Here is a 27,245-nt window from a genome sequence, read left to right as displayed (position 1 = left end):
TGGGCAATGGCACTTCAGCTTGTGGTAAGAAAGAGCAGGGTGTGCGAGGCAGAAGAACAAGAGCCTGGTCTGGGGCTTCATCATAGCATTGATGATCATCGGTGATTATTCTAAACCCTACGATGCACAGTTAAGGGGACTAGGTTGCAGAGAAGAGCCACCAGGAGGACGAGGAGGCTGGAGGATGAAAGATGCGATGGATGGTTGCAGGAACTGGGCCTGGCTAGTCTAGGGGAGGGAAGGACCAGGGGAGACAGGAGAGCAGCCTTCCAATATCTAAGGGGCTGCTAAAACGTTTGTCACTGACAAACACATTGTTGGTTTTTTTGATTCCTTGTCTTAACAGCAAGCGACTCTTTTCATCCACCAGATCTTTGGCTCCCTGTTTGATTTCCTTGCCAAGGCTGCAGAATTTGTAGCTCCTTCAAGCTGTGAGACAAAGGAAAGCACAGCCATTCCCTCTTGCTAGCATTTGGGAATAAAACCCCGGCAGAAGCTATTGCCAGTAGAAAATTGTTAATGTTGCATGTATGAATAGTCAGGAAAAATTAAGTAGGGAAAAGATAAAAATTATCTGGGATTATATGGCAGGCCACGCTGAGAAAAAAAGCCAATAATTATCCAATTTAGAAATAAGAAATAATTGTACAGGCAGGGGTCCATTTGTTCATTTCTGTCACTAAAGGTTATACATTTCGATTGGAGACGTACTCATAAATCTATTGCTTCAAATTTCTGAATGTCTCTGTTATTAATAGAATAACAGAGTTGGAAGGGACCTTGGAGGTCTTCTAGTCCAACCCCCTGCTCAAGCAGGAGACCCTATCCCATTCCAAACAAATGGTTGTTTAGTTTCTTCTTAAAAGCCTCCAATGATGGAACACGCACCATTTCTGAAGGTTTAGGATTCATTTGGTTATATTCCAAATAATAATTTGGTATCCTGGCCCTGAAGTGCAGAATAAATGGCTCTTAGGATATAAAAAAGAGATGTTTAGAATAAGATGATTCAGTCGACCCCAACTCAAGGGCTATAAAAGATTAGACTTCTGAAGAAACAGGAATGCAGGCAGCTGGCCTTTCTCCCTGATTAATGCTCAGCTCATAAGAATAACAGGATAACAGGGTTGGAAGGGACCTTGGAGGTCTTCTAGTCCAACCCCCCCTCCTCAAGGAGAAAACCTCTTTCAGACAAATGGCTGTCCCGTCTCTTCTTCAAATCCTCCAGGGATGGAGCTCCCACAACTTCTGAAGGCAAGCCCTTGTTCCACTGGTTCGTTTGTTTTCACTGTTAGGAAATTTCTCCTTAGTTTTTGTTTTCTTTAATGATAAGCACAAATCATTTTTTATCCGCCGCAGAGATTGCACACTTTAGAAAAGGGAACAATTGGAAGGAGATTTCCGTGGGTTCCAAATCACAGAATTGCTCTTTGAAGTGCAAATGAACGGACTTCTCTTCAAATGCAAAGAGGAAGGATTCTTCCTTGCCCTTCACTGGCCGTGTGTGAATCCCTACCGAACGGGGATGCTTGACGGGGGATTCACACTTGGGATGGTTGCCATGTCCTGGGCTCAGGTCAGGTGACCAATTTTCACCACCTTCTGACAAGTGAACTTCACGAAGAAATCAGATTCACTTAACAACCGTGTCGCTCATTTAACAACCTGCAGCGATTCCCTCAACTGAAGTGGCAAGAAAAGTCATAAAAAGGGGAAACAACTCAAATGAACAAATTTCTCGCTCAGCAACAGAAATTCTGGGCTCCGTTGTGGTTGTACATCAAGGATGATCTGTATTTGACAACGTCCAACGGGAGAGGAAAAAAAAATGTTTGCAAATATGCTATGATAATAAATTTGTTTGTGGAAAATTATCCCGCTGGGGCAAAACAGCCTACATTGGGGATGGTGTGAAAGTGCTGGATTCTAAGCTGAGTTGTTATCTGGAGAGATAGCAAATGCCGGCCCATTGCCAGTGGCCTTCTCCAAGCTCTGTGGCTAAAGATTTTCCAAAAATCAGATGCAAACAAGCAAACAAAAGGACTTCGGCACAGCAATTAGTCTAATGAATGTTTCCCACCAGCCTCTCTCCTCTCTTTGGCCTCCTGTCAGCTTCCAGGATCCCAGAAGCCAGAAGCTGAAATGGGCAGGAAAAATAAACTGGAAGGAAGGGGCAGAGAAGGCTAAGGAAGTCAGGGGTCACAAAGAAGGGAAGAGAAAGAAGGGAGAGGGGGAGAGAAGGGAGGGAAAAACCAGGAGCCAGGCACCAATCACATGCTACCCAAGGGTGAGTTTTCGAAAGGCCACGGGCCCTGGGGATTGGCCCAAAGTCACCCGGCCGGTTTTCGTGCCTAAAGCCTGACTAGAACTCACCACCTCCCACTTTTTAGCCTGCTGCCTTAAACCACTAAACCAAACTAGTTTTCCCATTAACCCTAATAGCAACCACCAGCCATCAACCATTCCAAATGGTTTAGAAAGCCAGCATTCGATCATGGTAGAGTCCTCAGAAATCAGCAATACAGGCTTTACTCTGAAATAAGCCAGTTTTAGATATTGTCAACTTCAACGTGCACCAGGGAAAACATTGGGATAAGGCTGAATTCTTTCCTAGCTCATCTTGAGAAATAATAATAATAATAATAATAATAATAATAATAATAATAATAATAATAATAATAATAATAATAATAATAATAATAATAAAAATAATAAAAATAATAATAAAAATAAAAATAAAAATAAAAATAATAAATAAAACAAGGGATTTTAAAAACAGGGATTTTAAAATCTGGCCTGCTGAGAAACCCAGGAGCAAGTGCCAACCTCAAAAGCATAATGGTTTTGAGTGAGTCAGCAATTCCCTTGTGTATTTTTGAAGAAACCCAGCAGCCAAAGGAAGCCGAAATGGGGAGGATAATATTGGTGGGGTTTTCAAAGCTCAGGTTAGGACTGCAGGGGAAGAAAAGGGGTGAAGCTTAAAACCACTCCAAGTTGTGTACAAGGAATTGTTTTATGTAAAGGTAAACAGAATGTAGAATTTTGTAATCTAACTAAAAAACATTGTGGAAGGAAGGAAGGAAGGAAGGAAGGAAGGAAGGAAGGAAGGAAGGAAGGAAGGAAGGAAGGAAGGAAGGAAGGAAGGAAGGATTCAGAGGCAGAGAAGAAGGAAGGAAGGATTCAGAGTGAGAGAAGAAGGAAGGAAGGATTCAGAGGCAGAGAGGGAAGAAAGAAAGAAAGAAGGAAAGAAAGAAAGAAAGAAAGAAAGAAAGAAAGAAAGAAAGAAAGAAAGAAAGAAAGAAAGAAAGAAAGAAAGAAAGAAAGAAAGAAACTTGCTTCTTGATTGCCCAGAGGGGTAAAACCACTGAAATCTCCAAACTTTGCTGAAGGCAACCCTAATATCCTTCAGCACTGGACCTTACTGGCTGTGGGTGCTGAGAATTATAGTTCGGCACCAGGTTCTGCCCCCTGTAGGAAATCCCTTTCTCTTTTCCAGCCTTTCTCGACCTGCACCCTGTGCCCCAAACACAAGTTCTCCTTCTCTCCTGCCTATAGGACCACACAAGTCAAGCAGCCACCATGGCAGACAACTGCTATAAATGGGACCTTGGAGAGAAGGTAGGAAAAGGTGCCGGGTCTCTTGAAAATCCGCAGGAGGTCAGTCCACAGAGTCCAGTCTCCTCTACCCAGATGGGCTTAGATGACATTCCTTCCCCAGCCAGCGATAGGAAAGGGAGGGAGGGAGGAAATTGGACGGTCGATACTAAACTGGGTCAAATTCTGATGTAAAACTCCTTCCATTCCAAGTTTGAGGACTTTCCTGCTTGACAAATAGCACCAGCAGGGAAGAAAAAAATGATTCTTTTTGAACGGTTTTGTTCACTGGTGAGATAATAATGCAGAGATTCCCTGGGCAAAACTGCTTGCTTCTCTGTCCTGCTGGGAGATTGCAGGAATTAATTAAACCCTTTGAACTCCATTTAATTGAATTATTGCAATATTGCTTATCCAACGTACAATCCGTGGTTTTAACCAGGCTGGCCAGTAACAAGAAACAAAAAGAGAGGACATTTTTACACGGATCAATTCTGTTTCCTTAAATCAGAAGCCTTTTCTCGGGCAAAATTGTGGCTTAATCCTTCTTTTTCCAACTTGATACCCTGGATTCAGGTATCCCCAGTCAGCAGAGGCTTCCCTTCCCTTCTCAAGGAACAGATTCCAGTTTGCCCAGAGCCCAGATACACAACCTCTCACAACCACTGAAGAATTGTTTGTCAATAAGGGGAAAGATGGAATGCCAAAGAGTGGCTATAATCACCCGTCTCCCCTTGCTATATTCTCCCTGTAGCTGAGACATTTTCGAATCCCACCATCTAGAAGAACGGACCGCTTGCCTCTGCAGCTTCTGAAAACCACTGATATATTTCTATCTGCTACAACCAATTTACTCCCTCCTATTTCCTTTCTGCTGCTCTGAGCAGGTGACACGTCTTTCCGCCTCGTTGCAATTCGCCTGTTCCGAGCCAAGCTTTGCAAGAGGCAGGGGGAGAATCTCCAACCCTTGGTTTCCACTATTACCCGGATCGTCAGACCGTTCTACTTATGGCAGGATGCCACTAACCAGAGGCTTCTTCTACAGCATTGGCAAGAGGTGGTATGGATTTCTGGGCCCATCAGCTTCACTACGAATGGCCAATGCCAAGGAATTAGGAGTCGTCATTTGGACCAACAAGAAGGCAACTAAATAATGGGACAGATTCACCAGGTCTTCTGAGAGAGATGCTCTAGGAGCTGCAGCATCATGGCAGGGCTTGGAAAGCAAACATGAGCCACAGAGATGCAGTGGTTAGAGGGCAGTACTGCTGACTGCCGGCTGCCTGCAGTTCAGCAGTTCGAATCCCACCAGGCTCCAGGTTAACTCAGCCTTCCCTCCTTCCGAGGTGGGTCAAATGAGGACCCAGGTTGTTGGGGGCAAGAGGCTGACTCTGGAAACCGCTTAGAGAAACCCTGGAAAGCGATATATATGTCTAAGTGCTGTTGCTATTAAAGAGAAATCCAACCTAGAACTAAGACAGAAATTTCCTGACCGTGAAAACCATTAACCAGTGGAATGGAAGTTGTCTCCAGAAGCTGTGGGGGCTCCATCCCTGGAGGTTTTCAAGAAGAGAATGGACAGCCCCTTGTCCAGAATGGGATAGAGTCTCCTGCTTGAGCAAAAGGTTGGACTAGAAGACCTCCAAGGTCCCTTCCATCTCTGTTATTCTATTAATAACAGAGAGATTCAGAGAGTTGAACGACGAGATTTAGGAGTATGTATGTTTAGGAGTAAATAGAAATGAAATGTACAATGTCTTCTACCTTTAGTGGCAGAAATGAACAAATGGAGCCCTATAATTACTTCTTATTTCTAAGTTGGATAATAACTGGCTTTTTTCCTCATCCATGGCCTGCCATATAATCCCAGGGAAGCTTTTCATCTTCTCCCTACTTAATTTTTCCTGACGTATTCTCACATGCAACGTTAACAATTTTATTGAGCGGGAGGTTGGACCAGAAGCCTCCAAAGCCCCTCCAACCTATTATTCTGTGTTTCTTCACTGCCTCCCTGCGATATAACCAGTATACAGTTTTTGCACAATGCCAGCTTGTGCTTCAAGTCACTCCACACACACACACACACACACACACCCAGCAAGATGAATTCATGGGAGGAGAAGGTGCCAATTAAGGTCCTCTTCATCACCAGGCAAAAGGCACAAATGGCTGAAACAATCTTCAGACAAAACCAGCTCACTGGGTGATAATTATATCATCTTCAACCACAGGGAGGTCAGCTCTGCCCCCCCCAAGATCCTCACTGTTGTTGCTGCTGCCACTAATCGAAGTCGTTTTTTACAAAAATGATCAGAGAGAAGATTTGGTCTGCAGTAGATTCTTTGGCTGATAATCCCAACAAGCTCCGGTGACTCCTGGCCGGCGTGGAGCCAAGGTGGTTTTGTCTCTGTGTGTGTGTGTGTGTGTGTGTGTGTTCAAAGAAATCAGGATAGGAACCTGCAGCTCAGCCATTGCACGAGCGTCCCCTAGTGGCCCTCTTTCCACCTTTCCACCATTCTCATTCAAGAGAAGGAAAGAGAAATGTACTTTTCGTTTCCCTTCCCAAGAAGGTTTTTTGGGTGCCCCCCCCAAAAAAAAGTTCTGGGGGCAGCCCAAGCCAAACAAAATAAATAAATCACCTTTTATTGCTCTGGGGAGAACAAAGTTTTTGCTTGGTGCAAAATCACAGAAATGAGCACCGGTTAGAACCTTGTTCTGCAATCAAAAGTGACCCTCAGCAGAGAATCCCACACCACCCAAAACAGCCAACGCAGTTCTAGGCTGCATCAACCGAGGGACAGAGTCAAGATCACGTGAAGTGTTCGTGCCCCTTTATAAGGCCTTGGGGAGGCCACACTTGGAATATTGTGTCCAGTTTTGGTTGCCAGGATGTAAAAAAGATGCTGAGACTCTAGAAAAGAATGCAGAGAAGAGCCACGAAGATGATTAGGGGACGATTGCTTTTTGCAGTGTTGTATTGTCAACTTTAAAATGAGACTCTCTCATTCTGCTCTAAGTCACCAAAGGGAATTGAGCAGTAATTTCATGCTTGATGTAACCCGAAGGACTGAGCTGTTCTTTTTCCCCCCCTGGCCCCCACTTGAGATTCCTGCTGCCTCAAATCAAAGCACCGTTTCCCAGACTTTTCGCTAAATGCCCCTTTTGCATTGATCTTCGCAAAGAGCCTCAACGCTTCGCCCGGAGACAATGAAGTGCCGTTTAATGAGCCGTCGCCGGCCTGCTGTTCCTGAGTGGTTGCATTTCAGGCCTTCTCGGTGTCTCTCTTCCCACCTAACCCAGGCAGGTGCCTATTGAATGGGAATCATGCCGCCTCCCACACACATAGAGGGAGGAGGAGAAAGGGTGAGATCAGCTGGAGGGCTCACTTCGAGCAATTGTTTTTTAAAAAGACACAGCAGTTTTCACTGAAGCTGCAGGTCATCCTTGATTTTATAGCCGTTTGTTGAGCAAACGTTCAACGAAAAAAGAGACTTACGACCGGTCGCCATTTACAACCGTTGCTGCATCCCTGTGGTCATGTGATTTGCTGGGTTGAACTTTTTATTTATTTATATTTCATTTTTCTTAACTGACCCCCCTGTCTCTCTCAGAGGTGCTTTCCCAGGGGCTTACCACAATTCGCCATGGCCAATATTCACTATGGCCACCTTGCCACGGCCAACTCGCCATGAGACAATTAGCTCCACTGATAGGAAGTTCCTCCTTAGTTCCAGGCTGCTTCTGTACTTGATTAGTTTCCATCCATTGCTTCTTGTCTTGCTTTCAGGTGCTTTGGAAAATAAGTTGACCCCTTCCTCTCTGTGGTAGCTTCCCTCTTCTTTCTACTCTAACCCTAACCCTAACCACAGCGATGATTAGGATGGTTGCAGGAACTGGGCCTGGCCAGTCTAGGGAAGAGAAGGACCAGGGGAGGCATGATACCAGCCTTCCAGTATTTGAGGGGCTGCCCCAGAGAGGAGGAGGAAGGGGTCAAGCTATTCTCCAAAGCACCCGAAGGCCAGACAAGGAACAACGGATGGAAACTGACCAAGGAGAAATTCATCCTGGAAATAAGGAGAAACTTTCTGACAGGGAGAACAATCCACCCATGGAACAGAAGTTGTGGGAGCTTCATCGCTGGAGGCTTTCAAGAAGAGACTGGACTGCCCTCTGTCAGAAATGATGCAGGGTCTCCTGCTTTGGTGGAGGGGGCTGGACTAGATGACCTACAAGGTCCCTTCCAACTCTGTTCATCTGAAAATCTGAAAACGCTTCCTGTCTCAACATGTTTCTGCTCCCAAATCCTGATGGTTTGCCTTCAACTTTGAAGCACATGGTTATGATGAGCACTGGAGCCCAGCTTGCTATGTGGGGGAAGACGTGGAGAAAAGATGAGTGTTGGGATGATTAACGGTGACTCGCCGTTTCTTTTAAGACGGGAAGCCAGGAATCCCTCACCTAATTTCAAAGATGCCAATAGAACACTATATTTACCCACAACAATATTAAGCTTGTCTTAGCAACAATGCAAAGCCGTGATGGGGAAGCTGCAGCCACCCTTTTGCAGTGTTCCTTCCAATTTCCTCTGCACGTTTTTTCCTTGCCACGCTCCATGTCAGCCAACCTAAGGCTGCACACAACTAACTGGCATGCCCAAAATCAAAAGAAAGAACTGCTTTCGGACAGTTGGTCATTATTATTACTATTCACTGTGGGTTTTTTCTTCTTCCCCGAACATCCTAAATTCTTTTAGGATTTTACATGTTGTTGTTTTTTCTCTCTCCCTAAGAATGGGGAGAGAAAAAAATGCTGCCATCTCTGGAAACATTTATTTATTTGTTTTTCAAGCGTGTTTATATTTTTATTGTATTTTTATTTATTTTGACTTAACCTAGGTGAAATGTTAATACTATATATTGCTGGTGCGTGTATGTTACGCCGTACGTTGAATAAATAATCTGGTAGGCTTGTTTCTTCCTTTTTATGTTCGCTTGCAAAAAACATAAAAGGAAAACATTTGGGAAGGTGACAAATTCTTAACAAATAAAACAGGCTCCTTTTGCACCTTAAATGGAAAAGAGATCGGGTAGAGCTAGGATCTGATGCTGATCACATTCAAAAGGTCAGATTCGTAGCCTGGCGTGAAAATATATCCCATTTCTTTGCTCAAATGACACAGGAAAACCATGGAAACTACAGTTCAAATTGAGCTCAGAGCCCAGACTGCATTTTTCCTCCCTCTGATCTTATAAGCTTATTTAAATAAAAGAGGCAATTAGGGAAAAAAACATAATTGCAAAGGATTAATTCCCACCCTGGTGTAATAAACAATTAAAACAAAACACAGAATTAGTTTTTCGATCGGCACATTTTTCGTTCTTTTCCTCTCAAAGATCAGGTGGGTGTAGAGGTTGAGGCAAAATGGGTAGACCATGAGTTTAAATCCTGGACACAAAGCCAGCTGACCAACCTTGTACCAGCCACTCTCTCTCAACCCTAGGAAGCCGGCAATGGCCAATCACTTCTGAAACCATGCCAAGATTTGTCTGACATCAGGCACTTGCCAGGAATCAAAGATCAAAAACCAAGTCAGTTGGCAGTTTAGGGGCCGAACATTTTGGAAGACGGAACAGAATGCCTCTGAACATAGGGTGAGTGCAAGTATTCGTTTCCGGGAACCAAAACAAGCTCATCTTTCTCTACACAAACACACAGATGCACAACAGCCTAATTAGAGCAGCCTAATTTAGAAAGATAGATTAGAATATGCGGTTCAGATTTTGTGAAATGTATAAATCCCTCCCAAAATTCTTAGGGATCTACATTAGATCCCAGTATGAACCAAGTTTTCCTGTATACCTGGAAGGAACAGTAGGGTTAACACTGTAAGAAATAAATCTTCAAAATCCTTCTCCCACATCTGCACAGTGGAAAGGGAGCAAGGTTGGAGTGAGGTTAATAAGAATTGGGGGGGGCAGGGGGAGACATTTTTTTGTTCTCTTAGTTATGTTTCCTCTATAGAATCTTTGCTTCAAAAAAAGGACAATTGTTTCTAGACACAGATCGTGCTGCTTTCTTTCTTTCTTTCTTTCTTTCTTTCTTTCTTTCTTTCTTTCTTTCTTTCTTTCTTTCTTTCTTTCTTTCTTTCTTTCTTTCTTTCTTTCTTTCTTTCTTTCTTTCTTTCTACAAACAGTTTTCCCCAAGGTAAAAGAATCCAAAGGGAAAAAATACTTTAAAAATCTGTGTTTATTAGATGCTCTGGAAATCAATGCAGTCGGAAGGGGTGATTAATTTCTCACTACATGGGGGCCTCGTGATGAGTTTTATATTCAAATACATTTTATTCGTTATGCAGTTTCCATCTTCCCTTAAAATATTAACCAAGTGCACCATGGTCTGAGAATCAGTGTCTCCAAGTTAATCAAATTAGCAGACCTAATCCACATATCAAAGGTGTTTTTCCGAAGACCGGAGCGAGTGTGGTTTTGTGTGCTGCCTGCATCCCACGGATGGGGCCTCGCTTGTTTGCGTGGCTTGTTTGTGTGGACTGTGTGGACCACACCTAGAGGCCTGCATCCAGTTTTGGTCACCACACTATAAAAAAGATGTTGAGGCTCTAGAAAGAGTGCAGAGAAGAGCAACCAGGATGATGAGGGGACTGGAGGCTGAAACATACAATGAATGGTTGCAGGAACTGGGTGTGTTTAGTTTAAGGAAGAGAAGGACCAGGGGAGACAAGGAGAGCAGTCTTCCAATATTTGAGGGGCTGCCCCAGAGAGGAGGAAGGGGTCAAGCTATTCTCCAAAGCACCTGAAGGCCAGACAAGGAATAATGGATGGAAACTGATCAAGGAGAGATTTAACCTGGAAATAAGGAGGAATTTTCTGACAGGGAGAACAATCCACCCATGGAACAGAAGTTGCCTTCAGAAGTTGTGGGAGTTTCATCCCTGGAAGGTTTTAAGAGACTGGACTGCCATCTATCAGAAATGGTGTAGGGTCTGCTTGGGCGGGGGGTTGGACTAGATGACCCACAAGGTCCCTTCCAACTCTGTTAATCTGTTGAAATGGTTGCTGGCATGCCGTGGCCCAGTGCCAGTTCACAGACCGGAGGTTGAGGATTCCTGCCCTAAAATATGACCCCTAAACCATGGTTCCCCTTATTTTAAGCTAGGCCGACTCCTTCCACAGCTAAGGCGGCCTTCCTCGGTCTAATGAACCATTCGGAAAAATGCTAGCACCCTTTTCCTTTTTCTCCTTCTCCTCTTCCTCCTCCCCACTGTAAATAGAAATGATATTTTTTTGTTAAAAGGAGCACCTAGGTCACTCCTGAACGTTTTCCCTTTGAAGAGCCACCAGGTTTCCTCCCACCCGCCCCTCCCCAGCTGTCAGCCTGGCTCAGCCGCCGATACAAATGGTTCTAATTATTGCGCTCCAAACTAATCACCGCCGTGTTCCCTTTTTAAAGAGAATATCACTCTGGATTGCGAGGGAGCCTCAGCATAGCACCACTTAAAAATAAAAATATAGAAGCCAGAAACTGTTCAGACCCTGGGAGAGCATTTAGGAGGAAGAAGCAGGCACGCTGTTGATTGACCCCATCTGGAGGAGGAGGAGGAGGAGGAGGAGGAGGAGGAGGAGGAGGGCTGCGGGATCCTTGGTGCTCTCTGAATTTGGTTATTTTCTTGCGGACATTTCATGACCTAACTAGGGAATGTCAACAGTGCTAGAAGGGAGTGTGGTGTGTGGAGGAGGAGGAGGAGAAGTAGTTGGTTTTTCTGCACATTCCTTTAAAAACACAAAAGATATCAAGCAGAAAATGGTCATGGTTACAGTGCAGAAAGGTCAAAGACCACCCCTGAAATACTGCATCCAGTTTTGGTCACCTGAATGCAAAAAAGATGTTGAGGCTCTAAAAGGAGTACAGAGGAAAGCTCTAGAGATGATTAGGAGGCTGGAGGCTAAAACCTATGAAGAACGGTTGCCAGAATTGGGTCGGTCTAGTCTAGTGAAAAGAAGGACCAGGGGTGCCATGAGAGCAGCCTTCCAAGTTTGAGGGACTGCTACGAAGTGGGAGTCAACTTATCCTCCAAAGTACCGGAAGGCAGACTAGGAAGCAATGGATGGAAAGTCATCGACGAGAGAGCCAGCCTAGGACTAAGGAGAAATTTCCTAAGCGTGAGGACAATTGACCAGGGGAGCGGCTTCCCTCCAAGAGTTGTGGGGTCTCCGTCACTGGAGGCTTTCAAGAAGAGACTGCAGAGCCGTTTGTCTGGAATGGTAGAAGATCTCCTGCTTGAGCAGGGGGTTGGACTAGAAGATCTCTAAGACCCTTATTCAGTCAGCATTCTGTTAGAAGAAAGAGAAGGAGTGATGGATGGTTGCAAGTCGATTGGGAGAGGAATTACACCAGTGAGCAACTGCTCCGTTATTGCTGTTTGCTTTAACTCAGGTTGTTCCCACCCCATTATCAGGGCTCATTTGCAGCTAAGCAACAGTAGGTTCCCAGTTTGGTCGTAATTCCAAAGACACTTTCATAAATCATAGAAAATTGGAAAGTGGAGGCGGAACGAGAAAGAGGGGAGTGGTTTCAGGGCAACGGAAATGCAGAGCTCCAACTCCCCAGGGCTGTTTTCAAATCAAATCCGTGAGCCGTTTCCTTCCCTGGAACCAACGATTCCAACCGACGGTTTGTTGAGAAAGGCTCTGCTGATACAGTCATCGGTGCTAAGAAATAAATCACTTCTGTTTGCACACAGCTAAGCGTGCCTGTCTTAAAACAAGTGCCACGTGGCCCTAAGCGATCAGGAGAAATTGGAGCTGCATGCCATTTCAAATCCCCTGCAAGAAACATTTCTGGATGCCAGCCATTCAAGAAGCATCCAAGAGGCCAGAACACCTTGTATTATCTCCCCGCAGAATAAATCACGTAGAGAAAGGGTACTTGACACAGCTTTCCCTTAAGGAAATAGGCCTGGGGTGGGTGTCTTGCAAAATTCAAGGGAGTATCATTCTGATGGGAGGGTTTAAAGCAACTTCTGGAGGCAAGTTGTTCCACTGGTTAATGGTTCTCACTGTTAGGAAGTTTCTCCTTAGTTCCATTCATTGTTTCTTGTCTTGCCCTTTCATGCTCTTGACCCCCTCTTCTTTGCGGCATCCCCTCAAATACTGGAATACCCCATCATGCTTGATATCAATATCATGGTTGTTGGTTCTTACGGTCAGGTAATTTCTCCTTAGTTCTAGGTTGGATTTCTCCTTGATAAGCTTCCATCTGTTGCTTCTTGTCCTGCCTCTCAGGTGCTTTGGAAAATAAGTTGATCCTCTCTTTTTTGGAGCAGCCCAAAGATAGATATTGGAATGATGCTATCATGTCACTCTGATCCTTCTACTAAAAGGGATGTTTGGAAAAAGCTCTGCATTTGGTTGAATGCAAGGTTGGCGTTTTCACCACCGAGAGCCTTTGTTGCAAAGCATGGAAAAGCAACACCCAACTTTGCAGTATGTTGTTATGCTCTGGACTATTTGGGACTTTGGTGCCCATCATCTTCAGCCAGCATGGCCCTTGGCAAAGGATTGTGGGAGTTGTTACTGAAAACATTTGAACCCTCCTGTAAACCAGTAACTATCAGAACACGAATGGCCCCCAGAGTCACATTTGAGGTTTCACAGCTGGGTTCACATTTACCATGCTGAACCTGACTGAGATATTAACTCTTTCTTTTTTTCAGATTCACCAGATACACAAAACTACAAACTAACCCAACTGATTTGAAACACACGGCGACACAAACAATTAAGATCAAGATTAACTAAACTTTAAGGTCTTCTGTTAATCTTGTGGCTTGACTCATACAAAGTACAACTAGGGTGCAGTCCATTTTCACTCGATACGTTCTGTGATCTGTGGTGGTTTGTAACCAGGTTAATGGCTTAGCAAATTGGGCAAATCCAGCGCAACTGCACTTTGTTTCTGCAAACACAATTAAGCAAACCACGGGATGGTAGGTTGTATAAACCCTTCCGAGGTAGGCAGAAGTGAGGCACATTAAGCTCAGCTGTGTTTACTCCCCCCAAAAAACAGTTTATAGAATAACCACGTAGGCTACAGTTTTACTTCAATACCATTACTTCTGTAAACCATATTATATTCTGCATTTCTAAGAGGCTTCAGTTTGCAACCTCTTCCCCTTCTTGCCACCCTCACGAAAACCCAAGAGTAACAAATCACCAGAATGTTCCCAAAGGTATTTGAGCAACACGAATAAAATCATCCTTTAGCAAAGAATCACTAGGTAGGTAAGAACAGAAGATTAATTCTTGGGCAAACTTAAGTCTACAACAGCACGGTTAGACAGGGCCCTATCTGGATAGTACAATCAGCACAATCAAATAGATCACCAGAACAGGATCTGGACCTCACACCAACCTATAAACAACCGTGCGAAGTTGCAGTCACCAATGGATTTTTCCAGGTCCGCCAAGGATCAGCACCACGGAGAGCTCAGCCTAGAAGTCCCCGCTGCCTTGGAGCCAGTTGCACCCAAAGGAGAAAGGCAGGAATCAGCACCATGGAGAGCTCCCCCCTGTCTGGCTGCCTCCTCCAACACCTTGAGACCCCCCATTTGAGCTCCATGCCCTTCGCAGCTACACAAACACAAACACAAACACCCACACCTCTCTCTTCCTTCTTTGTCCCATTGTGTCGCCTTACCTGTCCTCATTTTGGAAGCTCTGGTCGCCCAAGAGCAAGTCTCGAAACCGATAGCGAGGGGGCAGGGGAAGGACTTCGGAGTCCAGCTCGTTCATGGTCAAAGAGGAGATGTCCAGGATGACCCCACTCTTGTTGGTGCTGCTTCCTCCAGCTTTTCCACCTCCTCCTGGGGGCGCCTTGAATCTGGGAGGAAAAAGAGGAGGGGAGAGAGTGAGAGGCTGGAGGCAGATTGCCCTCTCCCCCTGCAAGTTGGATGCAAACAGAAAAAGGGAGTCCCTGCCAAGTACTAACCCTCCTTCGCAAAAATGGTCCTTCCCAGGTGTGGCTTAGAGTCCCTCTTGGGTAGTAGAAAGCTGGTTGTCCCAGCTCCAAGGGAAGGACCAGAGCCTATGAAGTAGACCCCCTCTTCCTTGTATTTTTCAGCCTCAAGACTAGGAAATTCTCCCTGTCTTTCCTATCCCTCCTTTTCCCTTCTGAACAAGAACACACACACACGCACGCAAGCAAGCAGCTCTTTACAGCCAACTCTTTTTACAGCCCTGGGGTCCCTCCCACAGGGGAAAAAAAGGGGGAGATATTGGAGGTGGGAAACGGGGATAATGGGCCTCAATGCCACGTCTGAGACAGATGGCAGAGGAAAGCAGGGGGGCAAATGATCGCTTGGCAAACCTGTGCTTAATTTGCAAGGAAACTAACATTGTTGGAATGATGTGGACTTTTTGAAAAAAAAATACTTTTATTAAGTTTATCCAGATGTAGAATGCAAAAGAAAGTGAAAATCGTGGGGGGAAATGGAGAGGAAAAAGAGAAGACAAAGAAGTATAGAATAAAGGTGAAAAAAAGAAAGAAAGAAAAACATTGACCTACCACTCTTTTCAGCCCAGTAGAATAAGATAGTAACGTTACAGCCTGAACTTTTTACTTTTACACATGAATACATACCAGCCATTAGTATAACAACAAACATATCTAATCAACAAAACCCAGAGGAAGGAAGGAAGAAAAGGAAGGAAGGAAGGAAGGAAGGAAGGAAGGAAGGAAGGAAGGAAGGAAGGAAGGAAGGAAGGAAGGAAGGAAGGAAGGAAGGAAGGAAAACCCAATTCCATTTCCCCCCTGATCTCAGGCACAAAGTCCAGAAGGGGCTGGAAGGACATGGACCTCTCAATTCCTAGTTCGGCCAGGCCCCAAGGCAGCCTTTTCCATTGGGGTGTGTTCCCTGCTGGGACTCTCTATCCCCCCCCCCTCCGCGTGACTGCAAGGTCCTCTGTGAAAGCGTGGGGCCCTGGGTGACTGGCTGAGAGCCGAGGGCCCCGGCCGGCCCAGGACAGGTTGCCCTTGACAGACCACAAATGCTGAGCCCCAAATGCTAAGGGAGACGTTTGTTATGTGGGTTTTCATCCATTTTGCGACCTTTCTTGGCCCAGTCGTTAAGTGAATCTGGCTACTCCCGGACTCTGCTTGTCAGAAGGTCGCAAAAGAGGATCACGTGACCCCTGGCGACCGTCATAAATAGGAACCCATTGTTGAGCATCCGACTTTTGAGCAACAGCAGAGGAGAAAAAGGGACTGGTGGCTGTTTTCCTCCCTTGCCTCCGCTGCATCCCCTGGTCACGGGGCCGGGATTCGGGCATTCGGCAACTGACTCACATTTATGACAGTGGCAGGGTCCCTTTGGCAACCTTCTGATGAGCCAAGTCAACAGGGGAGCCGGATTCGCTCAACGACCGTGTCACTAATCTGACCAGGGCTCAGGTCGCCCAATGGGGGAAGTCTTCACTCTCAACCACTGTCTCACTTGGCCACAGAGATGATGGACTCGATTGCCGTCGTACGTCGAGGACTGCCCAGATTCCGGTTTTAGGCCACTCAAATGTTTCCCAGGCAAGCAAGGGCCAAAAGATCAACGAAAGGGCTTATGGAAGAGCCGACTGAAGAGGCGGGCGGCGGTTCCACCCTTTTAAAGCCAGCATCGCCTCCTCCTCTCCCTTCCTGAATCCCGTTCTATGGATTCCTCCTCCTTCAGCAAAAATCATTCCGTTCCTTTTTCTTTCTCATTGCAAGAGCCGCTGGGAGACGACGGAATGTTATCAACACAATGTGCATTAATTAACGTACCTTCATTCAGTCAGTTCCATTTATTTATTTTGTATGGCGTCACAGAACACAACATGAAGACACAACATTCACAAAAGCGGCACGCAAAAAGTGTATCCAAATATAAAACACCAGAACAGACCATTATTTTCCTGTCCATTCCGTGGGCAACCGAGAACTTCTGCTTGGTCTAAATCTGCTTCCTGACTCACTAAGTTCTTTCAAAGAGTCCTAATTTCTCTTTGTCTTACATTTCTTTTCATAGCCCTCTCACTCATTGCAAGCTCAGAAGCAAATAAATCCCCTCGAGTAAACATTTGAACAGGAAAAAAGAAATCCAAGAAAAATAACATTCACAGAGGGAAGATGGCAAAATATTGTTATTTTTTTATCCCCCCTCTCTTAAATTCTAGCCCCCAAATTCAACTTCCAATCCTGTCCTATCAGATGCTCTGGAATATCTTCCCGTGTCAAAATCCACAGCCCATTTTTTTTTTTTTTTAACATTAAGGGCAATTTATTTTAAACCATGAGTTTGACGAGAGGATGTACCAAGTTAGCGAAAAGTCACAGTGTCCACTAACTCCCCTCCTCAAAAGAGTTATCCCTGCCTGGCATCCTGAAGGGAGACCTTCAGGTATCCAGCAGAGGGTTTCCCTACAGTGACCGTCACATCTTTGGAGCGGGCTGCAGGAGAACCAGACAGCCCTGGAATGATTGAGCTCCTTTCAAGATCAGAGACACCGGGGGGGGGGGGACACACAAAACCAACCCCTCCCAGACCTTTCAACTAGAGTTCTCTTCCCTCCCAACACCAAGAGGAAGGCGATGAATTAAGTCAAGCCGTGGTTTGAACAGTGGCTCAGCCATGACTGGCAGAATATATCTATACCTCCGTCTGTGTGCTGTCTCATTGTGCCTCGAGCTGTTTGGATTACTGTTGTGAGAAAAAGTCACAGCCTACAACAAAACTTTGCTTGCAACCGTAGCACAGAGTCCTTCCTTTGAATGCAGAATGTTCCAGGTGAAGTCTTTTTTTCTTTTCTTTTTTCTTTTGGCATCTCCAGGGCAACCTTAAGAGGTGCCAAGAGTTTTGTGTCAACCATGCTGGGTTATTCCGACACAAGAGCATCAAGAGTTCTTCACAGCTAAAAGACAAACCTCACTGGGAATTTAAGTCGGATTTAAGCACACCTCACCCTGCTTTCTACAGAACGGCAGGAGTGTTTACTAAGGACTCTCCGCCTTCATCTGCGATGTGGGGGACAAGGAAATGAACCCCACCGGTGATGGGCACAGACACGCAGCCGGTCAGCCTGGCCGCCAAAGGGAGCTCCTTCTGCGAAACCTTTGCAGCCCCTTCACTGACATAGGCAAAGCGTCTCTGTTGCACAGCGTTAAGAGAAAAAAAACTGTTTTCTATCTTTTTCTTTCTATCCTTTTTTCTCTCTTTCTTGTCTTCTTTTTCTCTCTTGCATTTATGTGTGTGTTGTTGGTCTATTTTAGTTCTAAAATCAATAAAGTATAATTTTTTTAAAAAAGAGGGAAAACAGAATAGCAGAATTGGAAGGTCTTCTAGTCTATCCCCCTTCCTCAGCAGGAAAGCCTGCACCGTTTTCAGACAAAGGGCTGTCTAATCTCTTTTAGAAAAGCTCCAGGGATGGAGCATCCACAACTTCTGGTGGTCAGCTGTTCCACCGATTAATTGTTCTCACTGTTGGTGCTAGGTTGCTTCTCTCCTTCATGAAGTGATGACTCTCCGGCAGAGACACACCTTCTTTTAAAGAGATTCTGCCTTGGATGCAGGAAGAATCCAGGCAAAAATGATGGAAAGGGGCTTAGAAGTTGGACCGAGGTTTCCTTCCCTAAACACGAAACCTGGGCTTCTTCCCTCCAGAAGTCGTGGAGGTTTCTAAGAAGGTTTCTAAGAAGGGACTGGAGAGCCACTGGTCTGAAATGGTACAGGGTTTCCTGCAGGAGCAGGGGGCTGGACTAGAAGACCTCCAGGGTCCCTTCCAGCTCTATTCTGATTCTAAGGTTTGTGAGTTCAACTTACAGCATCACCAGGCACCAAAGAACTGCTTTTTCAACCCAACACTGTCACATTTCTCCCCCCCATCCTTTTCCCCACTTCCCACCCCCCAAAAAAAGAATATCAGACCAGGCTCCCCAAATGTCAGTTGTCCATTTCTGAAGGCAGATGGTCTGTTTCCGTTTCCAGCCAACACTCACCTGGCCAGCTTTTGGGAGACCTCTTCCCTCCGGGAATAACACCTCACCGTCATCCTGGGGGCGAGCATCTCCAGGCTGAGGCGAAGGCAGCTCTCTCGCGCTCTTGCTCCCTCCGCAACCCCCCCCCTTCTCCAATCAAGCCCAGCAGCCGGGAAGCCCCCCACCCCATCCGGCTTCTGAAAAGCAGGCAGGATCCACCAGCCAAGCCATGGCTTTGCGATGGGTGTTTTCTTTAAAAAAAACCACGGGAATCTCTTCGTTCTCTTCCACCAACCCGGGACCTACTTCGTTGGTCGATCCCCTGGCTTTTCTCAGACTGAATGCAAAAGAGATCAAACCAAACAGGCCTTTATCCACACACACACACACACACACAAAACCCCCACAGTAAGGACCCAGCCCCTCACAAAGAGAGAAAGGGAAGACGCTGAAGGCACAGGCTCCTCTTGCTGCCACGTGGTGGTGATGCAAAAAATGAGAGAAAGAGAGACAGAGAGAGAAACACACACACATACACACACATAGAGAAACAGAGATAGATAGATAGATAGATAGATAGATAGATAGATAGATAGATAGATAGATAGATAGATAGATAGATAGATAGATAGATAGATAGATAATAGAGATAGATAGAGATAGAGAGATAGATAAATAGAGAGAGAGAGAGAGAGAGAGACAGAGACAGAGACAGAGACACAGAGAGAGAAGGGGGGAGGGAGAGAAACACAGAGAGAGGGATTTATAGAGAGACAGAGAGAAACAGAAACGGAGTGAAATAGATATATATATAGAGAGAGAGAGACAGAGACAGAGACAGAGAAAGAGGAAGAAAAACACACAGAGAGAGAGATTCAAATTCTGTGGAAGGCAGCCAATATTTCTCTTATTTTTTTATAAGCCCCACCCTGCTCTCCACTTATCTAACATCTGCTTTAGCAGTTAATGCAGTTTAGCTGGCGGGGAAAGGATGCTAAGAAGAGATGAGAGCTTCTGCACATGCTCAAAGGATAGGAGGTGAAACTGGGGTGCTACCTGGCATTGCAAAGGGCAGGAGAAGATGTTATAAGGGTGGACGGTGCGAAGGAGCGGTAGATTTCAGCTAAAGACTGAGAGAAACTGCCCGGGGCAAAGGCCGATTTCTCAAAATGGAACAGACTGGCGGTCGAGTTTCTAACAGCAACGCCTTGACAATGAAAGCTCAATTTGCAAAGAGCCTCATGAAGTTGAATGCAAGGGGGGAAAAAATATTTGGCTACAGAGTCTTGGAAAGCAGGAAGGAGTTTCCCTAGCCCTCTTTTTAAAAAACTGTGGTATATTGAGGCACGATAATAGCCCATCAATCAGAATAGAGCCCGAAGGGACCTTGGAGGTCTTCTAGACCAACCCCTTGTTCAAGCAGGAGATCCTATCCCATTTCAGACAAATGGCTGTCCCGTCTCTTCTTAAAACCTTCCGTTGATGAAGCACCCACAGCTTCTGGTGGCAAGCAGTTCCCCTGGTGAATGGTCCTCCCTGTTAGGAAGTTTCTCCTCAATTCCAGGTCGCTTCTGTCCTTGGTTCATTTCCACCCATTGTTGTTGTTGTTGTTGTTGTTGTTGTTTTTGCCTTCTGGGGCTTTGGAGAAGAGGTGGACCCCTTCCTCTTCTTTGGGGCAGCCCCTCAAATACCGGAAGGCTCCTATCCTGTCCTTCCTTTGTCCTTCTTTTCTCTGGGCTGGCCAAACCCAGTTCCGGCAACCGTTCTTCTTCGCATACTTTACTCTCCAGGCCTTCAATCATCCTAGTGGCTCTTCTCTGCACTTCCCCCCAAAGATACTGTTGTAGTTTTGTTTCTCAATGGTTTTATCCTATTTTTGACTCTCTCCTTGCTGGATGGATAACAAATCACCGGATAAGAAAGATTGGAATGTGCGCCTGGACTTTGTCTGTCATCTTTGAGGGTTCCCCCCCCCCTTCCTTACTTTCCCAGACTCAAAGAATTCCCTTGGGGTGCTGGAAAAAAAAGGATGAGCTTTCTAGAGGATGAAACGACCCTTGTATTTCCGGAAAGGGTGGAGGAAGGCATCAAGGATTTCACTGGAGTAGAAGGAGAAAGGCAGTTATCAGATGTGGTAGGTTGTTGGGATCATACTATGCTAATTCCAGCCCCTATAGGGAAAGCGAAGACACCCCAATTCAAACAGGGACTTTCTGAATCGAATTTGTACCTCTTAACATGGGAAGATTTGGCTTCTCTTGAATTTCTCACTTGGGCTCACCTTTGCTTGGTTTTGTCTGAGCTGGGTGGTTTTCTTGCAGACGTTTCGTTACCCAACCAGGTAACATCATCAGTGCTAGAAGCGAGTGGAGTTTGCAGGGAGGAGGAGGAGGAGGAGGAGTGTGGGGTCCTTGCTGCTCTCTGAGCTTGGTGGTTTTCTTGCAGACGTTTCATGACCAAACTAGGTAATGTCATCAGTGCTAGTGAGTGTGGGGGTGGTGATTGCTGCCTGTTTATTTCCAGTTGCAAACGCAATTGGGTAATGAAACCTCTGCAAGCAAACCACCAACCTCAGTTCAACCCTGAGTTACAGATACTTCTTTATCAGTTTAGCACAATGAAGTGGAATTTTCCAATGCGAGGAACTACAAAGCCCATCCCTCAAACTAATGTGGCTGGCTAGGAACAAGAACTGAAAGTCCAGAAGACAGTCTTTGTGCTTAAAGAGATAGAGATATTGTTTGTGAACTGCAGAGTGTTGAATAACCATTTATTAACCAAATGGATTTTCCATAAGTATTTCAGTTAATTAAGATTTAAATGCCTCAAGATTCCTGCTCTTTCAGTGGGCATTTGTGATATTCCCTAAGGAGAAACTGAGGCGCAGTAGTATAACATTGTCTTTCTTTTTTGCATTTGATTATTTGAACTGGATTCTGAGAGCTAAATGTTTTTAATGGATATTTAAGCTTTCCATTTAAAAAAAATCATATTTAAAAAAAAAAAAAAAAACCTTTGCAACATTTGGAAGGAAGGAAGCAATTCCCTACTTACTAATCAGTGCGGAGGCTTTCGTGAAGCAGATTGGGAGAGGGGAAAAAAACCCCAGCCACTCGCCCCAAACGCCAAAGTGCAATTTCCTGATTTTAAAAACCCATTCAGCAAAAAAATAATAATAATGAAGGTTTGAATTCCTCTGGCCCAATTAGCTCATGAAATATATTGAGAGGAAGGCATTGTGGAGAGGGCAGAAAGCAGAAAAATGAAAAGGTCACGCGTGGTGGCTTTGCTGGTTTCCCGAAGCCAAACACTCCATTATAAGAGGTTATTTAAATCTCCGTTGTTGCGGAGCTGGGAGAACAAGGACTGGATCGCCCAGAACACCAGTCAAGAAAAATTTCCCTCAACTGGCTTGAGGGAAACGTTGAAACATTGCTGAGAGGGGAAAAAATTAAAATAAACAAATAAAATTGGCTCTCTGGATAAAAACCAAGCACGTCGGTCAAGAGCAGAAGAGCTTTGAAGGGGAGAGCCAATCAGATTAACAGAGTTGGAAGGGACCTTGTGGGTCATCTAGTCCAACCCCCCCGCCCAAGCAGGAGGCCCTGCACCCTTTCTGACAAATGGCCAAAAGCTTCTCTCTTTTGCTGATGCCCCAAGGACAGGATCCCAAGTGGCTTCCAGGGCGAGGTTCAGGTGAACGTTCGAAGAAACGTCTCTATCCCGAGAGCAAGTCAACACAGAAAAACAACGAGATCTTCGGGATCGACTCCCATGCCAAGAAAACCATCCGCTGGGTTTGGGTTGAACATCAAGAGAAGCTTCAAGAAGCGCCACCAGATACCTGGGCCATATTATCACACGTGGTGGACTTGCCCAAAAGCAAAAATAAAAAATTCAAAAATACATACGTGGTTGGAAAAAAATGATAAAACAACTTATCGATTTAAAACCAGAAATATTTCTATTGGGGATTCTATCCGAAAAATACAGCAAGGAAAATGCATATTTAGTTATTCATATATTAATCACTTATTATCCTAGTTAGTCATATGCAAACACTGCCCCCTAGAGCCAGAAACGACGAGCACCTATGTGCAAGGGGAGCCTTTACCTTTACGTTATACTTTCTAATAACAATTGATATCTTATATATGGTGGTATGTACGTGATTATAATGATTGTGATGATGTTTATATTGTAACACTCTGGACACCTAGAAAGCACACTGCTCACTATAGAAATGGAATTTGTGATACAAAACAATAAAATATTTATAAACTAGAGTGGTTAGACTCCAAAGTCAGAAGAAACGTTCTTGGCGCCCACCAGGTGTCACTTCCAGTCCTCCATAGTTCCCATTGTAAGTTTGCACGACTGTTTGTGCCTTTTCAGAGATGGGTTGAGTCACACCCAGAAAGAATGCCAGAGCCCGTCGAGAAAATGGCTCAAAAGAAATTGGATTGGACAGAATGTTCGTAGAAACAAAACCCATCTAATATTCCCTACGGATTTAATCACTTCCCTCCCTTTCATTGCTCTATAACCACAAGACAACCACTGTTATATTGGACATTGCTTGCCAAATTTAAGGAGTGGCAGAGAAGAAATGGTCCCTGCCCAAGACATTGGAGGACTGGAACTTGCAGATCTTAGGCTTCTAGGGCTGGAAGGGGCCTCCTGCTGAAGCATTTCAGTCCAATGGCTGAAAACCTCCCGAGACGGAGCACCCACAATATGGGAGGCACGGATTCATTGTTCTCACTGTCGGGAAATTTCTCCTTAGTTCTAGGTGGGATCTCTCCTGAAGAAGCTTCTAGAAGAGCCCTGGGGGTGCAGTGGTTAGAATGCAGGATCGAAGGCTAACTCTGCCAACTGCCAGCAGTTCGATCCTGACCGGTTCACGGTTGGCTCAGCCTTCCCTCCTTCCAAGGTGGGTAAAGTGAGGACCCAGATTGTCGGGGGCAAGAGGCTGACTTTGTCAACTGCTTAGAGGGGGCTGCGAAGCGGTGTATAAATCTAAGTGCTATTGTTATTCTACCTGCTGCTTCTTGTCCTGCCTCTAATGCTTTAGAGAAGAGGCCAATCCACTAGGCTCTGTGGATTTCCAAGGAAGGCCGCACTGATGTCCTCCTTCATCCTTCCCTTCTGTAGGCTAGGCGTACCTAACTCAGTGGAGACTGCCTGATGGATAGATCCAGCCCAAGGAACAATTGGGAGTCTCCAGAACAAAGCAGGCGCAGCCAAAACTAGCAAATGGCCTTGTAATACCATATCAGACCCCACAGGTCAAAACACAAGCAAAGCATGTGGGGTGGGAAAATGCTTGACAGGCCAGAAGATTTGGCCCCCGAGAAAGGGGTCGTCCCCACGATTAGATGGCTGGGCACCCAGTTAGGCCTTCTGGAGAGAAGGAACGTGGACTCGGAACGCCTGTTGTGATATTGCAAGACACCGATTGTCTCTCCCGGGAGAGTTTGGATCCCGGAGTGGGGGCCCTTTCAAAAGCAGGCAAAGGTGCTAATTTTTATGATAAAAGGACTTGGTTCTCAACTTTGAACCAGCGGTCAACCCCACAAATCAAGATTCCCCCTTGTTGTGGGAAATAAAGATAAGAGGACCAAGTTTACTCAGCACAATCCAGGGCTTTCGCCCCGAGGAGAAAATCAATAGAGTGTTAAATAGAGTGTTATTCAGACAGGCAGCCCCGCAGCTTAGACAAACAAGGTTGCTTAGCCCATCTCTGGTCTTGTAAGTGAATCCACCTGGAACACAATTTAAGAGTGAAATTCCCCGATGCAGCATCTGACATTTTTTTTCTGAGCTAAAGGCCATTCTCTCTCTTTGGCAGCATGCAGGGAAAAGGCTGAAGGCCATGACAGAAATGTCACCTCATTCCCATTGGGGTTGAAATTTAAGACAGGTGAGTTGACTTCCCCAGCCATGCATTTACTCACTGTCTCCTGGGGGGGCTTTGCTGGCACTATTTGGGGTACATGAGAACTACAGCCAAGACTTCCAGAGAGGGGAGGGAGAGAGAGAGAGACAGGAGAGAGAGAGAGAGAACAAGATAAGAGAAAGAGAGATAAGAGAGAGAGAGAGAGAGAGAGAGACATGATAGAGACAGGAAAAAATTACAGATGATAAATATAGATAGATAGATACAAATAATAGATTAGACAGACAGGCAGGCAGGCAGGCAGACAGACAGACAGATAGATAGATAGATGGGAGAGAGATAAGAGAGAGATGTAGATAGGTAGATAGGTAAATAGGTAGGTAGGTAGAGATAGATAGCTAGATGATAGATAGCTAGAGAGAGAGAGATAAGAGAGAGAGATGTAGGTAGGTAGGTAAATAGGTAGGTAGGTAGGTAGGTAGATGATAGATAGATAGATAGATAGATAGATAGATAGATAGATAGATAGATAGATAGTCTCCAAAACCCTCTGCAGTCTACCTTTGCCCAGAGAGATCTTCCTGGCAGGGAAGACGATTGGGTGAAGCCATGCTGGGGATCTCCTTGTCCACAGAGCACTACCAACATATCCAAGTGAGCTTCGGAAGCCTCAGAAACCAATGATGGACAAAAGAGAGCCGTCTAAGAGTTTTGCTTGGCAGGGACAGCTTCAGGGAGAGTAACTACTAGCCTTCTTGCTACCAGAGGGTTTAGAACAGTGGTCTAGGATTGCTTGGTGAAAATACCCCCCACACAAGGGGGGTCCTGAGATAGACCGACCCAACCCACCCCCCACCCCCCCGCCCAGCCTGGCACACAGTCCTCCTGTATCACATTGCAGCTTCCATCCCTCCCAGATAGCAGAGCTCCTGGCTTAGGACCACGGCATGACAAGAAGTCCACCCGATTAACCCTCCATTGTATATTTTTCAACCCGATGCCAGGAAAGCTGTGACTCGCCCTCAACTCTCTCGAAACTAAGCCATCCCAGGGGCAAAGCATGCTGGGAGTCATAGTCCAGCCACATCCAGAGGGCTGTGCGATGCCCAGACCAAGCCAAAGGGGCCAGGAAGGCGATCTACCAAACTTGTACGAAGTTAGCTCTGGTTTCTGAACTTGCCAGCAGCCAAGGGTCTCCAGCGCAGGTCTCTCTTGATCGATGAGTGAACGAAGCCCCTTAGTTATCTTTGATGAACGCCAACACCGCGGCCTCCTTCTCACCATTGGTTAAGCATTTATAGATCTCTGATCCAGTGGCCCCTTGGACTTCAGAGGTCCAAAGGGATTAGCAAAGGTCAGCTCCAATTATCGTGTTTTTTTAAGGAAGGAAGGAAGGAAGGAAGGCAGTCAAAGTGAGCCCACAAGACAGAGGTTGGTTCCTTCCCAAAGACCAAACTCACCAAATTCAAGCTACGTTTAACCCTTTGCCTTCTAAATGCTCATGAGCAACACCTTCCTTCGGGGGTCTTCTGTTCCTCACATTGATGGGGCATCTTCAACGATCAGAGTGAAAGCCAAATCTAAGCCTACGTGCCAAAACCTGGAGGGGCTCCCACGCAATGCCTTGGTCTTGCGGCCATGGCACACCGAATAAGACGTCACTGCAATCCACGCCAAGTTCCCCCACCCACTCTCTCTCAGCCCTGGACGCAGCTCGTTCGGACAGCCGGGGAAGCACAGAGCCTTTTAAAAAGTCAGTGTATTATTCATCTTGTATGTCAGATATAAATAGCGGATTATAAATAACTGCCTTTAGTTGCCCCCACACACACACACACACGCCCAGGAAGAGAGCCAAGCATCTCGGCGAGGGGACCTCCAGACATCTACGTGATTGGGAGATCAATTTTCGGTCCCATCCAGGACACTTCTGGACCTCACAGTGGCCAGCACTGGTCTGCTGCTTCTGCTCTGGAGGAAAGGTCTGAAATACCTCCAGCCTCAAAGGAACCTCTCAGTGGGTCAACTTGAGACCCTGGCCTCTTTCGAGTTGATTCTCGCTCATGCTACCCTGAGCTAAAACTACTTGACGAGGAATCTTTCCTTCTTTCCTTCAGCAACACGCCAACCATGGCTGGTTCCCTTATATGGTCAACAGGAGGTAACAGGAGATTCCCAGCAAACCGTCCCTTCTCTTTCCCAACAAGAGTTTTCACATGGGAAAGAGGCAGCAGAGGAAACAGCCAGGGGAAGGAAGGGGGACAAGTGGCACGAGAGAGAGAGCGGGAAATGGACACTCTAATGATAAACCTTATTTTGACTCGCTAGTTAAACCCCCAAATCTCCGGCCTGCGTCGGTCCAGGAAAATTAGCAAATCCCAGTTGGAAGATTGCAAAAAAAAAATTGGAGCAAGGTTAGCTGGCAGTAGAGACCCGTCAGAGTTGCGATATTGGGCTGGATGCAAAGAATCAGGTGCAAGGCAAAAACAGCTGTTGTTGTTGTTGTTGTTGTTGTTGTTATTATTATTATTATTATTATTATTATTATTATTAATTATTATTATTATTATTATTATTATTATTATTAGGGGGTCAAGCTATTCTCCAAAGCCCCTGAAGGCAGGACAAGAAGCAACAGAGGGAAACTGATCAAGAGAGAAGCAACCTGGAATTAAGGAGGAAATTCCTGACAGTGGGAACAATTGACCAGAGGAACAGAAGTTGTAGGTACTTC

The 27,245-nt window shown here is 45.6% G+C and overlaps 1 protein-coding gene across 8 annotated transcripts in view; it reads right to left on the bottom strand.

Moving 5' to 3' along the window:
• The window catches only part of KCNT1 (potassium sodium-activated channel subfamily T member 1), a 61,398-nt gene extending 42,571 nt beyond the window's left edge, over positions 1-18,827 (bottom strand). For 3 of the 8 annotated variants that reach the window (XM_087944243.1, XM_087944246.1, XM_026686645.2), the window contains exons 1-2: positions 18,634-18,824; positions 14,308-14,490 (exon numbers count right to left, since the gene is read on the bottom strand). In XM_087944243.1, coding sequence (XP_087800369.1) covers positions 14,308-14,490; positions 18,634-18,701 — 251 coding nt within the window. In that variant the 5' untranslated portion in view covers positions 18,702-18,824. Of the gene's footprint in view, positions 1-14,307; positions 14,491-18,633 lie in introns of all 8 variants that reach the window. The other 5 variants (XR_015745440.1, XM_087944250.1, XM_087944245.1 and 2 more) reach the window with 3 other exon arrangements.
• Between the last annotated feature and the right edge of the window lie 8,418 nt (positions 18,828-27,245).

This window comes from Notechis scutatus, chromosome 15 (assembly GCF_049901735.1).
Source record: "Notechis scutatus isolate UNSWTSFEM ecotype Mainland chromosome 15, rNotScu1.2, whole genome shotgun sequence".
Lineage (NCBI taxonomy): Eukaryota > Metazoa > Chordata > Lepidosauria > Squamata > Elapidae > Notechis > Notechis scutatus.
The sequence above is the reverse complement of the archived record's forward strand: the minus strand, read 5'-3'. Positions and strand labels throughout refer to the sequence as shown.